The sequence below is a fragment of the Ochotona curzoniae genome, unplaced genomic scaffold, assembly GCF_017591425.1.
Source record: "Ochotona curzoniae isolate NIBS_2020 unplaced genomic scaffold, NIBS_Ocur_1.0 contig_1482, whole genome shotgun sequence".
Lineage (NCBI taxonomy): Eukaryota > Metazoa > Chordata > Mammalia > Lagomorpha > Ochotonidae > Ochotona > Ochotona curzoniae.
In genome coordinates this window covers 3192326-3207752 of record NW_024465100.1, presented here as the reverse complement: position 1 = coordinate 3207752, position 15427 = coordinate 3192326, and the positions used below count along the sequence as shown (strand labels likewise).

The window sequence follows — 15427 nt, the reverse complement described above, 5'->3', positions numbered from 1 at the left end:
GAGCTGGAACAACAACAGTAAATCCCTGCATTCATGTTAAGAAGTTCAGTTCAGTGGAGAGTTAGGGAATGTGGAGAAAAGAGATGTGCCACAAAATTCAATATTTATTTCATTTCATATTAGTATAAGTATGTTTGCTTTCTGTTTTGGGTGAATGGAGCACAGAGGGGTGTGTATTTTTTATTTGTTGCTTGGTTTTATGTTGATTTGGCTAGGTGTACCAATTATTGTGAGCATGGGTACATTTGTTAATTTTTACTGCTTCTGTGTCTTACTGTTCTTCTCCAGGACAGAGTGGCCAAAAGAACAGTTTATACCCCCTTATGTCCCACGTTTCCGGAATGGTTGGGAGCCACCAATGCTGAACTTCATGGGCGCACCGATGGATCAAGATCTTTATCAGCTGGCTGAATCTGTGGCAAGTGTAGCAGAACACCAACGCAAGCAAGAAATTAAAAGATTATCCACAGAGGTAAAGCTTTTAACTTCACTTATTTTTGCAGCTAGGGCAATCATCTGTGGGTCCTCCTGTATTTCCGTGTGTTCCCATTCTGATCTGAAGATTGTTCTGAAATCAGTGATGGAATGCTACCTTCTCCTGCAGCCAGATTGCTCATCTCTTGCTTGTTTTTATGCCAGTTGTTCTGACTCTCAGCCTGCACCATTCCCTACTGCTTGACTCTTCTGCCACTGCTCCGGGGCCTTGGTGACTTTGTGTCATACTTTCCTTGCCAGCAAATGTCCCTGCTGCTTTTGGTTAAATTTCTTGCTTTTTTTTTCTGTTTCCATTTTCAGACCTATTTCCTGCAAGCCTGTCTCAAGCAGTTCTTTCCTGAATCCTGAGATTTCTTTCTTTCTTTTTTTTTTTTTTTTTCTTCCTTGATTCCAACCTTTTGTGAGTCCTGTCAGCCCAGATAAAGGACCAAACCTTTTTCTGAACTTTAGTTCTCAGGTGCAGATGCTCATGTACAATCTGAGGACAACTTGAGAAATCTTAACCTGTGTTGCGTCGTGTAAGAATTTAGGAAGCTTTGAGTTATCTTATAACCTGTTCAGGGAGGAAATCGAGGGCATGAAATTGACTGTCTTCTCACCTCCCTTAAAAATGATTTTTCTTTGCTTTCTCGTGTTCTACTGAGAAACCAATTCAAATTGACTCAAGCACAAATGGGATGACCACAAATTAGATGAGTGAGATCTAATTTGAACTGAAAACAGTAAACAAGGACTAGATCCTCCTGCTGCCTAGTTCTTTTCCTTTATTTCATTCCTTAATTGTCAAAGACATCTATCTAATGTGCCAAATGTGTGATAAGCAAATGAATTAGCAAACCATGGTCAATGGCATGCTATCACCAATTTTACAGAGAAGCACACATTTCTTAAAATAGTTCCTGCATGGTCAGTTCTTAGAAATCAATGTTGAGTTAAATTCCTGACATTTTCAAAGTCACACAAGTGCACTGCTTTGAACTTGCTTGTTTTCTGGTGTGTTGTTTCCTCTCTGGCTGCATCTAAGGGAGGAGGTGGATTCTGTGCCTGCCCTTTCCTCTACATGAGTAGTTAGATGACCTCAATGCTGTGGACACTGGGTGGCACACAGATGCCCTTGCCTCTGTTTTATAGACCTCATCAGTATGAGTTTCCTATCCGTTTAGAGGACAACTTCTTTAGAAGAAAAAAAAAAAATGTGATCCAACCTAGTGTTATGGTACACTTGCTGTTGCTGTAGTTACAATTGACTATTTTCAAATCAGAAGAATTTCCAGCTTATAATATTCATATCTTAAATAGATGATATGCCTCAGAAAATTACTCTTGTGAGTTATTTTTTTCAATTTGCATATTTAAGGAAAGAGTAATGCATTTCAGCTTTCCAGAATCTAAATGTCTACTCTTCAGCGAATAAGTAATTTTGAAAGAAAAATTGTGGAGAGCACTTTATTATAATGAGTTATTCTTTTCCTGTTGTAATCCATTTTCTATTATGTGACTTAAGTGGATTCAGAGGTTTTAAAATCTGCTAGCGGTTTGGGGGAATTTTATGCGTTGAGATTTTGTTGGAAAAGAGGCCAAGTAATGGTGATGTAAAATGTACACACAAAAACGCAATATCCCTAGGATAGAGCTTTTATTGTACTTTATTGCTGCTATAATAAATGAACTTATGACAAGATGTGGGTAATTCAGGAACTGGTGATTTGTGTGTGTAATTGAAAGGCAACAGATGACGTGGACTGACAGACGAGTGTGAGTGGCAGTACTCAGCAGCTGTACTTCCTCGGCCCAGGCATGGCCATGGTCAAGGCCATGTAGTCATCACATTTAGTCACTGCCATGGCTTCTCTCCTGCCTCCAGTCACTCCAGTCACATCCCCCGTGATTTCCTGCTGGCTGACCTTGCGTTGTTCTGTATAGAGCTAAGCAAAAGGTGGAGTTTCTTATACTCCTCCCTTTAGTTTAATCTTAAGAATTGATCAAATAGTTCCCTATGGTAAGATTTGCTCATCAAATTTAGTGCCTCTGCTCTCTCCTGGGGAAGTGATAAACTGAATTAATCAAACTCAGATATTTAAATGAATGAAAAATGTTATATTGTTTCGTGAAGCGCAGTGTCTTGATTATGTACCTGAGGAATAATATTTCAACTTTAACACTACCTGCTTGTCTGTGTTTAAGCTCAGCTCCGTTTCTGCTAATTTTGTTAACCATGGATTTCCATAGCGAACCTGCTGACAGTGGAAATGCTTAAGCAGTTTCTTTGCATTATTGTCTGTCAGAAACACTGTCAGACTTGATTTTACCTGAGGAAACAATGGGAGAATCTTTCAGTAGTGTTTCTGGCCTTTTTTTCTTTTCACCTAATCTGAGTATGTCCTCTTCATAGCTTTAAAACTGTGGTGTTCTAAGAGACCCAAGCACCTCACTCTTCCTCTTAGTAGCATCTGCTAAGTTCAAGTCTGTGTATTAGCTGAGAAAAAAAAAGAGAGAGAGAAATGCCTCCATTCTTATATTATTCTGAACTCTTTGACACTCAAAGTCAGTATATTTTCTTCTTGAAAACAAGGCTGATAAAAGTGTTGCCATGAAAAAAATAAAAATAATATGTGTTCAACTTAAAAATGAGAAAAATAGGAGGATGGTATAATTTTACTTTAATAGGATGCTAAAACTAAGTTTATTCATCTGTATTTGTTACCAGGCTAATTTTCATGTTTCCACTTCCTCAATTTTTTTATTTGAAATAATTTCCTATTTTAAAAAATTAACACACAAAACTATACATTTTTATATACCATCTTATGTTTAGGTACATGCACACATTTTGTAATGTTGAAATCAAGATGAATGTATCCATCTTCACAGATGTTCATCATTGCTTTGTGCTGAAAGCGTTCAACATTCACTTTTCTAGTTTGTCTAAAGTACGGGAAATAGATAAATTGCCATTATCTGTGATTACCATGTTGTACAGTGGGGCAGCAGAAGTTATTGCTCCTAAGTAATCATAACTTGATACAGCTGTCGACCAACTTTTCCCATATAACCTGCTTTGTATAGAGCTGAGAGGATTTTCATGGGACAATACTGACTTCAAGATTTAACCTTTGCTCTAATGGCTTTTCTTGTTACAAGTAAGTCTTGGTCCACATGTGTCATAATTTGTTAATGTAATTGTCAACCACTTAAATGGAAGCTGTTGACAATGTAGTGGGAGGTTGTTGTTCACTGATACAAATGCTCATTCAGGTAAGCATTAGTGATTCTTGAATCTGTCTTGGTCTATCTTTCAGCATTCCAGTGGATCAGACTACTCTCCTGCGGACGCCTATACGTATAACAGCAACCTTTACACGCGAGCGCCCCTTTCGGAACAAGGAGAGCCTGCTGTTGCTATTAAGCCAACTCCGAGTCGCCATGTAGATAGGTAATTTTTATTGGGTACAATTTGCAGAACTGTGGCTGACTGTCCCTGATTTTATGCTGATAAAGTGGCAAGACCTAAATTATAGTCTATTACTTTAAGCTTTTAATCAGTAACTTTACAAAATTTGTCTATACTTCCAGTTTATTTTGCTCACATAGTGCCAATACCGTTTGATTCTTTTCTGTTTTTTAAAAGATACTTCTGACAAAAATCTGTGCATGAAGAAGAAAGAAGAATTAGCTTGAAACTATCAGTGTTCACCAGGGGGTCTCTAAGGATCTTTCCAATTCTGTACTTTTTAAAGGAAGCAATTTCCATCTTACATCCAACAAAAATAAACAACCTTCCTTTAGATAGGAACATATTAAACCAAATAATCACACAGACTCAAGCCTTGTTTAGTTCTTACCATGTCCTCTTATATTTATTTTTACTTTCCAGTTTTACATCTGACTCATTTGCCTATGTTTTTATTTTTTTAAAAAATAAACGTAAGCAGAAGTGGAAAACTGGTATGGAGAAGAAATAAGACAGTGGAACTAGATTCTCTGTCTCTTTTTTCAGCGTTGTTTTTCTAGCAGGTTAAGTTTACACAGGTGCCCATACAGAAAAGAGAAAGAATGGGAGGCGCTTTGTTCCTCAGCCTTGGTGTTCTCATGAGTGTTGCATGCGCCCCCCCCCCCTTTTTGTTCAATTTACTCTAACAAACGCAGGAGAAGATGAATTTTGCATGTTTTTTGTCAGGGTTGATGGCTGAGATAATGCTCTGCTTATTAGTGTGGTCACTAAGTGGGTGTTACTCTTGGTGTACTACTAACATATTAAATTGAGGACAAAAAAAAATCAGCACCGAATAACATACCTTTAAAATGCCAAGTTTTGAAATAATTTATAATTGGAATTGTGAGTCATGAGCATTGCTTCATTAAACTTCTCATTGACTAAAGTATTGCACATCCAGGTAGTCTCATGTCATTCAATTTTAGATGTTAAGATTCTGGAAATTATTTCTTTTTGTTCTGTTACTTCAATAAAGCAGGATGATTTTTTACAGTGAAATAGCTTGAAAACCATTTGGGTACATTTCTCGTATGTGTTCAGATTTATTATATAATGCTACCAGAAAATGTTATCATGTTCCATATCTAGTAAGCCTCTAGATAATATGTTATAACCACTCAAGGTAGATCTACTGGATTGAGTAAATGACTGAGTAAGTACATGATAGTGTATGCAACATTTCAGAGCCACTAGTTCCCTGTTCTTAACCCAGAAATCAATGATAGAGCATTACCTGGGTTAGCAGTTGAGGCAGTTGATAGTATTCTGGAACATTGGTATTCTGCATTACTCAGGTGAATTGTCCTCATTCTGCTAAAAGCTGTGGGTAACATGAAACACATGAGGGTTTAGAATTCTAACAATATTGCTAACTTTATTACTATTATTTTTTCTTTCATTATACCAAATGGCAGGAATACAGAATACAGTAGTTACCAAGTGAAGCATATTTATTGGTCAGTGAAATTACCATGTCACAAAGGAGACCATCTGTTGAATTTAGAGCCTCACCTTTCAGTGATTACACTTTACAGCTCTTTAGATGCAATTAGTCTCTTGGAGAAGTTCTCAGAATATTGTCTCAACATCTGCTTGAGATCAGTTGAGCTGTCTGTTCCAAATTAGAAACAGACAATATTGATTGGTCCCAGATCTCATAAAAAAACTTCAGTACATCAGAATAATACAAATTTCGATTTTTTTTCCCGTTGACAATTGTCAATGTCATATACAACTTTATAGAGGGCAAAAAAAAATTTGAAAGTTGTTATAGAGATTTGTAAATTTGAAAGCACTTTGTAAATACATGCAGGACAAATGCCTTTGTGGCCTTAGGATGGCAAATAGTTCAAAGACAAGTGTACCATACTTTTATCTCACCCACACAAATTGCTGCAGGCAGGTAATTATTCTCTTGGTTACAGTACACTCAGCTCTCCATTATTAGTAGTGATTTGGTTCCAGATTACAGGAGAGAAGAACATGGAAGAAGAGAGAAAGCAAGGAACTAAAGTTACTGCTTCTCTAACTTTAGGGGTGGTTGTATCTGTTTTATCTCCCAAGTGAAATTTTGATGGAATGTAAATATATAAAGTAGATAAATGCAGATTTTGTCCATTTGGATAGGAGGAATAGGAAATCCTATCCGTTTTTAAATTGTTACTATTAATGTATATCTAAAACTGGTGGGAAATTAAATTATGTCCATATCACTGTTACATATTATTATTAATAGTAACTGCATATAGTTATATGATTATATATGCCTATCTATGTATGCGTACAGATATAGATAGATACAGATACATCTTTTCCGGCGTAGGTACCTCTGTGTAGAAGAGGTATTCTGTCAATGTGTACCTACTAAATGACAGATTGCATTCTCTTCACAGTTGCCCTACAGGCTCTGCTGTAACTCGGTTCTCTAGAAAACTTAGCAGACAGCAAAAAGAGTAGTCATTATACAGAGGCATGATGACCAACATCTTTTATCTCATTGTGCTTTTTCTCTTGAAGAATTGTGTGAGGAAATGTGGGAAAATAAATGGAAGAGATTAGGAAGTAAAACTGATAAGGAAGAGTTGAAGTTACTATGGAAATATATATGAAGAATAGATTAACACATTTTCTGTGTTGCATTTATTTTACTGTTAGTACATTTGCTGTTACTTGCAGTTTTTTAAAATAATATTTTAAGTCTCTTAATGTTCACTTGATGACTAGAAAAAATACGGTGTTTAAAGAAAATTTCTTTTAAGATTTATTTGTTCCTAGGGGGAATCCCAGTGCCTAAAAACACTGTGTCACATAATGCAACATAATAATAATAATAATAATAATAATAATAATAATAAAGATTTATTTGTTCTTATTGGAAAGGCAGATTTAGAGAGAGAGAAAGAGACAGAAAGAGAAAGAGAGAGAGAGAGAGCGAGCAACACGTAATATCTTTTGGTTTACTCCTTGAATGACCACAGTGGTTGGAGGTGGACCAGTGTAGCTTCTTTCAGGTCTCCCACATAGATACAGGGGGGCCATCTTTTGCCATTTTTCCCGACACATTAGCAGGGAGTTGGATAGGAAGTGGAGCAAACAGAACTCAAACAGGTGTCCTTATGGATGCTGGCACCATACTGCTACCTACTACACCACAGCACTCACCCCAGAGAAGCTTTCAAGGCGTTTCTTTATTTATTTGAAACAACAGAGGTAGAGAGAAGGAGTAAGAGAGGTTCCTTCTACTGGTCCACCCACCAAATGTGGCAACTGCCAGGGCTGAGCCAGCCAAAAGCCTGGAATTCTGTCTTAGTTCCCCATACGTATGGCAAGGGCCCAAGGACTTGGACCAACTTCCACTGTCTTCCCAAGTACGTTCCTTGTAGGAAACTGGATTGGGAGTAACTAGGACTTGAAGTCGCAATCCAAAATGCGATGCTGATGTCCAAGCAGAGGTTTAACCCACTATGCCACAGTACCATCCCTGAGAAAAGTTTTTTTTTTCTTAAATATTGTTCCCATATTTGTGTCATTAATATTTTAAGAACTTTGCAGTGAAATAATTTATTTTTTATTGATCCAATTAAATATGTAAGTGAATTCAAGATACTATTTAAATTAGTGAAATCAACATATAACTTAATGTCTATGGAAATTATCTTGTCTCCTTCAAGTGTATGAAAAATGGTAAATTTATCTTTCTGATGTCTTTCATAGTATAGATGGTAATTAACAAAAACTGTCTACACAGAGAATTCATGGAATCGGATTATATATTTGGTTCATTACCAGCTAACTTAGTGCTTTTGATTGTTGCTTTTGGCCATAGTTCATGCCATCTACTTTATTTTGTTTTTTATTAATTTGAGAAGTAAAGAATGAGACACTGTGCTCTCTGGCTCATTGCCCAAATACCCCCAGTAGCCAGGAACTGGAAGTGCAGTCCGTGTGGTGGCAGGAACCACAAGACCTGAGACGCACACACCCCAGGCACGCAAAAGGAGGGCTTGAGCATTGCAGTCACCACTCCAGTGGGTGAATCTTAATAGTAAGAACAGAACAGTTCTTTATTTCTCAGGTTTTGTAAAACATATTTAAAAAAACTAAGCTGCTGACTCAATGACAGAATTTCCTGGTAAGATTTGGCTTCCCTTAATGTTTTGCTTTTGTTTGGCATGTTTAGGAAGAGCTTGCAGAGTGATCATATATTTTGTGTGTTTTTTTTTTTTATAGAAACTATGACCCAATGAAAACACAACCTAAGAAATATGCCAAATCCAAGTATGACTTTGTAGCCAGGAACAACAGTGAGCTCTCAGTCCTAAAGGATGATATTTTAGAGGTAATAGCATTTTGCTCTTTTTTATACTCTTTGTAAAATAAATTTATTGGCTTTCTTTCTTGATATGTCAAAACCATACTCAGAGAATTGCTGAGATCAAGAGATTATTATGCTGCATGTTATGTCACTGAGAGTGTGGTATGTTGGAGACTGTCTGTTTGCCTTAGAGAGAGATTTGTGTGAATTTCTTGGTTTTCATTCTTTTTGCAGACTTCTCACTTTGGAGTAAAATTTAGTTATCCGTTTATGTGCATCAATTCACTATAATATCTTCTTAAAAGATATTATTTTAAAGATATTCACTATAATATCTTTATTTTCATTGGAAAAGCAGATCAGCTTTACAGAGAGAAGGAGAAGCAGAGAGAAAGATCTTCCATCCGTTAGTTCATCCCCAAATGCCTGCAGCAGCTAGAGCTGAGCTGACCTGAAGCCGGGAACCAAGAACTTTCTCCAGGTCTCCCACTCAGGTTAAGGGTACCAAAGTTTTGCACCATCCTCCACTGGTTTCCCAGGCCACAAGCAGGGAGCTGGATGGGAATTCGAACAGGACACAAACTGGCTCCCATATGGGATCTTACTGCTTGTAAGGTGAAGATGTAGCAATTGAACCATCACACCAGGCCTGGCACTGTAATGTCTTAAATAGTAGAAAACATTTCCTTCTTTCCATCCCAATGTCCTTGCAGAAATTAACTCAGCAGTCAGGGAGTTAATGGTATTAGGAATAGTTAACTATGACAAATCCCTTTCCAAGGTTGTGCTGAGAGTTCATCTTCTTAATATATATATATGTGTGTGTGTGTATATACACATACAAATATATGAGGAATCAAGATTATAAATTTTGTAAACAAATAAACGTGATTTTCTTTTCCTTTTCATCCAAAAAATGAAAACAGTAAGCTGACCAAGGAAGCCACTTTAACACAATAGTTTAGATCATACAGATTCACTTTTGGAAGGTAATATGATCCTCATATTCTCCCTAGTGTTTTGTTTTATTCTCCCTAGTGATGTTTGTTTTATTTATTCTAAAATACGTGATTTTTAGTGTGACTCCTGAGAGTTCTGCGGTCAGCAGTAGGTTGCAACTGAATCAACAGTCAGGAGTGAAAAGTTTTTCTGGGTTGGCATCTAGGGAAAAGAATCCAACTCACTTCATGGATTGATTTCCATATGGAAGTTATGCCTTTGTTTTCTTACATTGGCAGATACTTGATGACAGGAAGCAGTGGTGGAAAGTTCGAAATGCAAGTGGAGACTCTGGATTTGTGCCAAATAACATTTTGGATATTGTGAGACCTCCAGAGTCTGGGTTGGGGCGTGCTGACCCACCATATACGCATACCATACAGGTAATTGTGGGTTTTGCATTTTTAAATGTATTGCATTATGCGGAATTTTACTACATTTTGGTGTAATTATTTTGAGATTTCACTGACTACATATATTTTAGAGTAGTTCAGTGACAATGGTGAGAGACACAGGGAAGAATCACATACTTGTCATTCACCTGTTAAGGAAACTTTAAAATGTGTGACAGTGAGTGAGTGTTTTTCTGAATGGCTTTCTTCATGTCATTTCTGACATTCAGGGAAATAGTGTTTCTGTGTGTCCACCCGTAATTCTCCCGTCCACCGTTGGTCCCTTGTAGAGTGTGACACTGACATGGTGATGCTAACGTGCAGCAGGTGCCCAGCCAAGTGCTGTCTGTGTCTTCACTGCTGTGCTGAAGCAGCCTTGAGCCTGTGATCATCTCACCTCACACAAGTGCATACATGCACTGTTTCCCCTAGAAGATGATAGTACACGTCGCAGTCAGGTTCTCATCTGATCACCGAATGAATCCTTGAGGCCACCTTTTCAGGATTCTATTGTCCCTACTCATCTCATTCACCCTAATATGTGAAATTCACTCACTATTGAACTCTGGGGGTTCGAGACCTATGAGAAGTTGTCTGGAATCTGATCTGTCTTCTGACCAAGACGACAAAATGAATCGATTTTTCCACGGGCAGCCTCTAAACCTTAGGGGTGACTTCTTTTTTTGTTCTTCAGGGAAAAATTCCTTTAATTTTCAGAGTCTTGAGGAAGATCACAAATGACCCCCTAATGCTATACTAAATTTCAGTAAAAGTTTCATAGATCATGCAGTGCCATTATTACTTTTATGCCAGGTCTGGACTTAATAACATACAAGTTTCTGCGTTGTAGAATTGATGTTTGATGATTCATTTAAGAGCTCAGCATTTCCTTCTGACACTGAAGTGTAGATCATCAGTTTATCTGTAGGGACCTGGCCTTATTACAATCTGTAAGACAAGCGTTCAGAATAAAAAATAATATAGTTTGTACGTATCGGTGATGTGAAGTGATTGAAATCCCAGAAGTTTGGAAATGCTGACTGGCCTGATGTGCATATGCAGGATATGTTCATTTTATGTTCCTATTTGTCATTAGCTGTTGATGCCAAAAAAGGAGTTTGAATTATTCAAGGTATGGTCTGCTCTGTTCCGCATGGATTTTTTGCAGTGAAACTTCCAACTTAGTTTTTAATACTTTTTTCTGTCCTGATTTTCTCACTTTACTGAGTTGGAGATGTGGTAACCTGGCGTAACATAGGTTTCTGTTTGATTTGCGATTCTTGGTCTTTCTTTCCTTCAGAGCTTTTAACCATGTTCTTAAACAGTAACTGTGATTGATTGTATACTCAAAGCATATGCCTTGACTGACAGAGTGTATGTTCTGTGAACTGTGTGCCTGTAACTATTTAACTCACTACACGGAAGGAGATGCATTGTTCAGGAGGAGTAGTACTGTTTCCTGTATGTGAGCAGAAGCTAAGAGATTATACTTTACCTGTGAAAAAAAAAACAGTTCTCAGAGTGTGCTTTTGTGTGCACATGGTGAGCAAAAGGCAAACTCTAATGAAACTCTTAAAGTAGCAAATAATATAAATTCTGTACTTCTCTCTACCTGAAATTTCTTAGAAATGTAAAGTTTCTGACTTGAAAATTTTTCATTTAAGAGTTTAACATCTCTTAACTTCTACTGTTAACTGATTGGACATTTTTTGTTGGTATTTAATTCTAATTCCTGGCTTGAGCCATAAGTTGACATTTCTGAAAACATGGGTGTCTAAAATTAAACCATATCATCAGTAGTGAGAGTACTTTCGGAAAATAAAATCTGTGCCCACTATATTGTACAGAACTCATCTTAGATTTTGGTCAACTTTGACTCAACCAAGATTTCTTTTTTCAAGGGAAACCAAGTTTCAGGAGTTAGCGTTTGCTACGTTATATAAATAGAAACTTGGGGTCCTTGAGGAGATGGCCTAGTTTGGCTACTTCCTTTTAAACTTTTCCACACTGTCTCACTGTCTTCTGAAAATTCTAGATGCAACTATGAATGCAGTGATGCTTATAGCAATGTGTGTCAAAGTTTCTGTGTATACTCATGTTGTTTACACTGCAATTCTCTTTTCAGAGGATATTAGAAACCATCTGCTTTTTTTTTTTAACACCTTCTGAAAATTTGGGGCTGAACCCAACAAAACCAGCAAGATCTTGTAAAATTTTAATAAACAACTCAACAATCTGCTATCTAGCACAAATCCCACTCCGAAAAAAAAAATTCATTCTCAAAGCATTTATAACTTTTTTTGAAAAAGGAATAAAATAAAATGGAAAAGAAAACATGTCTAGAAGTATACGCTGCTTGTTTTTATTATCTGCGCAACAGCATCAGCCAGAAACTTTAACCTAAAATGTCTAAGGAAAGCTCCTGTGGTTTATTTCCAAATGACAATAAAGATTGCACCATATTTATATAACACTCCAATGACACTGATAGCTTAACCTTAGACAATTTCATGAGATTGAAATTCTGTGTCTTACCCCTCTGATTGGTCTTTCCCCTTTTATCTGAGCACCAGCATCTTGTGCTTGATAAAAAACACAACAGAAAGCCAGATGAAGCGCAGTGGATTCCCTGGGGAAAACCTTGTCACCTTGGCTTTCTTCTCGGCTCTATTCTTGCTGAAATAGTAGGGATCCTCTCTCCCCTCCTCAGATGGGACCCGTACACTTTTTCTCCTTTTCTCACTTCCTGCTGGTGATGCCACAATTCTGAAGAGCTTCTCTTCTAAAAAAAAGCATTTTAGATCCCTGCGGTGTCCTCCAGCAAAACACCTCAGGATGCATTATTTAAGTGTGCTCTGTGCTCCTACACAGCAATAGAGACACTGCCAGTGGTCCATGCTCATGCTGTGTGCCTGGCATTGGTTAAACACTTTGCATTTTGCAGATACCAGCTGCTTTTAGTTCCACAATGGCCTTGTGAAATAGGCACATTATTTTTCCTTCGGAAGTAGAGGTGTAGGAGAAATAATTTGTGCACAAGCCTTGACAAGCTTTGATTGGGATCCGGTGCTCTGAATGGGAGCCCTTTCCCTTATATACTGTTATTCCAGGGAAAAGTGGCTACAAAAGGATGTCATGTCTTCTTGCACAAACATCATTTTTTCACTGTACGAATGCTTAATGTGATATTTTTCTCAGAATAGCTTCAACATGTGTTATACTTGATAAAAGGTGATCTGATCTGTCACCATTCTTAGAATCAGTTCTTCCCTTGTGTATCCATTCGCTGGATTTCACCTTTTTTTTCATTTCTGTTATCATTTGGAAAAATTACCTAAATTATATGATTCACGTAGGGTAGATGCTATGTGAATTATGAAAATAAGAGAATTAGATGTAAACCATTTCTGTGTATCACCTGTGAGTTATCAAGTGTTTTAAATGTCTAAGAATTTTGATTATGCTTTTATTTAGGTGAAAGGTAAGAAGACGAAGTGAGTGAATAAATTTTTCATTTGCTAGTTCACTCCTCAAATGTCTGCAATAGCCAGTGCTGGAACTCAATCCAGATCTCCCAGGTGGGTGGTCAGAGCCCGAACACTCAGGTTGTCACCTGCTGCCCCATACGGTGTTCATTAACAGGAAGTTGGAGTCAGGTGTGTTTTGCCAGCGTTGTGATTCAGACATCCTACATTGGATGCCTATTCAAATCCATGCTGCTTCACTTCTCATCCAACTCCCTACTAATGTGCCTGGGAAGGCAGAAGAACATGGCCCAAGAAGTTGGGTGTGTGGTCCTACATGAGAGAGCTGGATGGAGTTCTTGGTTGCTGATTCCAGCCTGGCCCAATTACTAGGTGAATAGATAATCTCTCTCTTTGCCTCCCTCCTTCCCTTTCTTCCTCCTTTCCTTTCTCCCTGCTCCTCTGCTTCCTTGCTTCCTTCGTTCCTTCTCTCTCCTTCAAATAAATAAATATTTCGAATGTTTTATAAAGGCAAGGGAAAAGGCACAACACTAGAATTAAGATGTAGCTGAAACTCTAATGTAGGCATTCTCTGTTGGGGTGTGGATGTCCCAAGTGTCATTGAAACTGCTGCACCAGAGGCCCATGGCCCAAGTATTTTAAAGTGGATATAGTTGTGACTCTTAGTGTTATTCTGTATATTACCTAAGAAAAAGTGAATATGCGGAGGCTTCAAAAAAATTCCTGGAAAACTGAATTAAAAGATAAAATGGTTTTGGTATAAATTTGAAGTCTATGTATAGTATTTTTTCCATAAATCATTTTCCATCCACTTTTTGAAGATATTTCATAATGCATGGATTTCAAAATGTTTTTTCACCCATTAAAACTTACATTTTAATTCCGTTTTCTACAGGCTTTTTGAAAGTATCCTTGTATTACAGGACAGCCCCTGCCTATTGTTCACACTTTTGATTGCGTTTGATGGCAGGGATGCTCATGGCTTCACCAGCAGAGAATAGGTGTTGAATTGCCACCCAGCATCCCAGAGAGAGTCCAGGCAATTTAATATCCTCACATTTGCAGTGATTTTTAGCAGCTCTGCAAAGGCAGCTGTTCCCACCTAAAGTGTTTCCCCTATGGCTTCAGCAAGGCTTTAGAAATAGAAGGAATGGAGGTAATAAAGCATTTACCACAGATATGGAATGCTGAAATAACTGAATGTAGGCACAGGGTAAAGAAAATAAATGTTCATGAGAGATGATAGAAGATGGCAAGTCTTTTGATCAAAGTTGGAAGTTTTGCAAAGCTTTGCTGTATTTTTGTGGCCAACTTCTGGTCATCCAGGGAACTCTTCTCACCAACTTATATAATCTCCATAACTAGGCTTAGATATAAAACCTTAACATTCTGTGTAGACACGTTTAAATAACCTTAAATTAAAAGAAGTATTTTCCATAGTTGACCACTAAACTGACAAATGCTGCTGACTTCATACCATGTTATAAATGTTTTGCTTTTTAAGCTCCATCCAGACACTCAGATACTGGACAGAAAGTCATCATTTTCTGAGACAGACTAGGCATTCTTCCAGCCTGGCCAACTTCCTGAGGATCTTCAGCTCTATAGAAAATGTTTTCAACAAATCTTAGAATATTGTGCTCATTAATGAAAAGCATAATGTACAACATGAAGTTATAAAATATCTACACAGTATAGTAAAATGTTTGCTGTAATAGTTCAAATTCACATCCCATCATCTCACATAGTTATCCATTCCCCACCCTTAGAGCAGTTATTTCTACTCATTTAACAAGAACACTGAGTATAAATTCCTGGTATCCACTGCAGTCCTTGTGCTATACAGTGTATCTTTTATTTCAAGCATCCTTTATGCTTGCTGCTTTGTGTCCTTTGATCTGAATCTGCTTGTTTGTTCAGTACTCCAAATCTGGTAACTCCTTTTATATTCTTTCTTTAACAATGATTGCTTTATATTCTGCCCCATATATTAGCATTTTTCCTGAAATTTCTTGTGATGGTTTGGATAATACCTGCCCTACGTATAACACATACATGTATGGTGCACATATATAAATATACACACGGTGTATAATATACATGCTGCTCTTCAGCTTGCATGTGCAAATGCACCTTCATGCTAATATTTAAAGTTAGTACTTTTAATAGATGGATAGCTAATACTGAAATGCTTTCTACTGTTTATACTATTGTCTGATTGGCATGGTTATTTTGACATGGCTAGAGA

The 15427-nt window shown here is 37.4% G+C and overlaps 1 protein-coding gene across 2 annotated transcripts in view; it reads left to right on the top strand.

Annotated features, from left to right (window-relative positions):
• The window catches only part of EPS8 (epidermal growth factor receptor pathway substrate 8), an 82087-nt gene that overhangs the window by 50871 nt on the left and 15789 nt on the right, over positions 1-15427 (top strand). For both annotated transcript variants that reach the window (XM_040967499.1, XM_040967489.1), the window contains exons 14-17: positions 289-472; positions 3795-3928; positions 8219-8327; positions 9542-9685. In XM_040967499.1, the coding sequence (XP_040823433.1) occupies positions 289-472; positions 3795-3928; positions 8219-8327; positions 9542-9685 (571 nt within the window). The remainder of the gene's footprint in view (positions 1-288; positions 473-3794; positions 3929-8218; positions 8328-9541; positions 9686-15427) is intronic.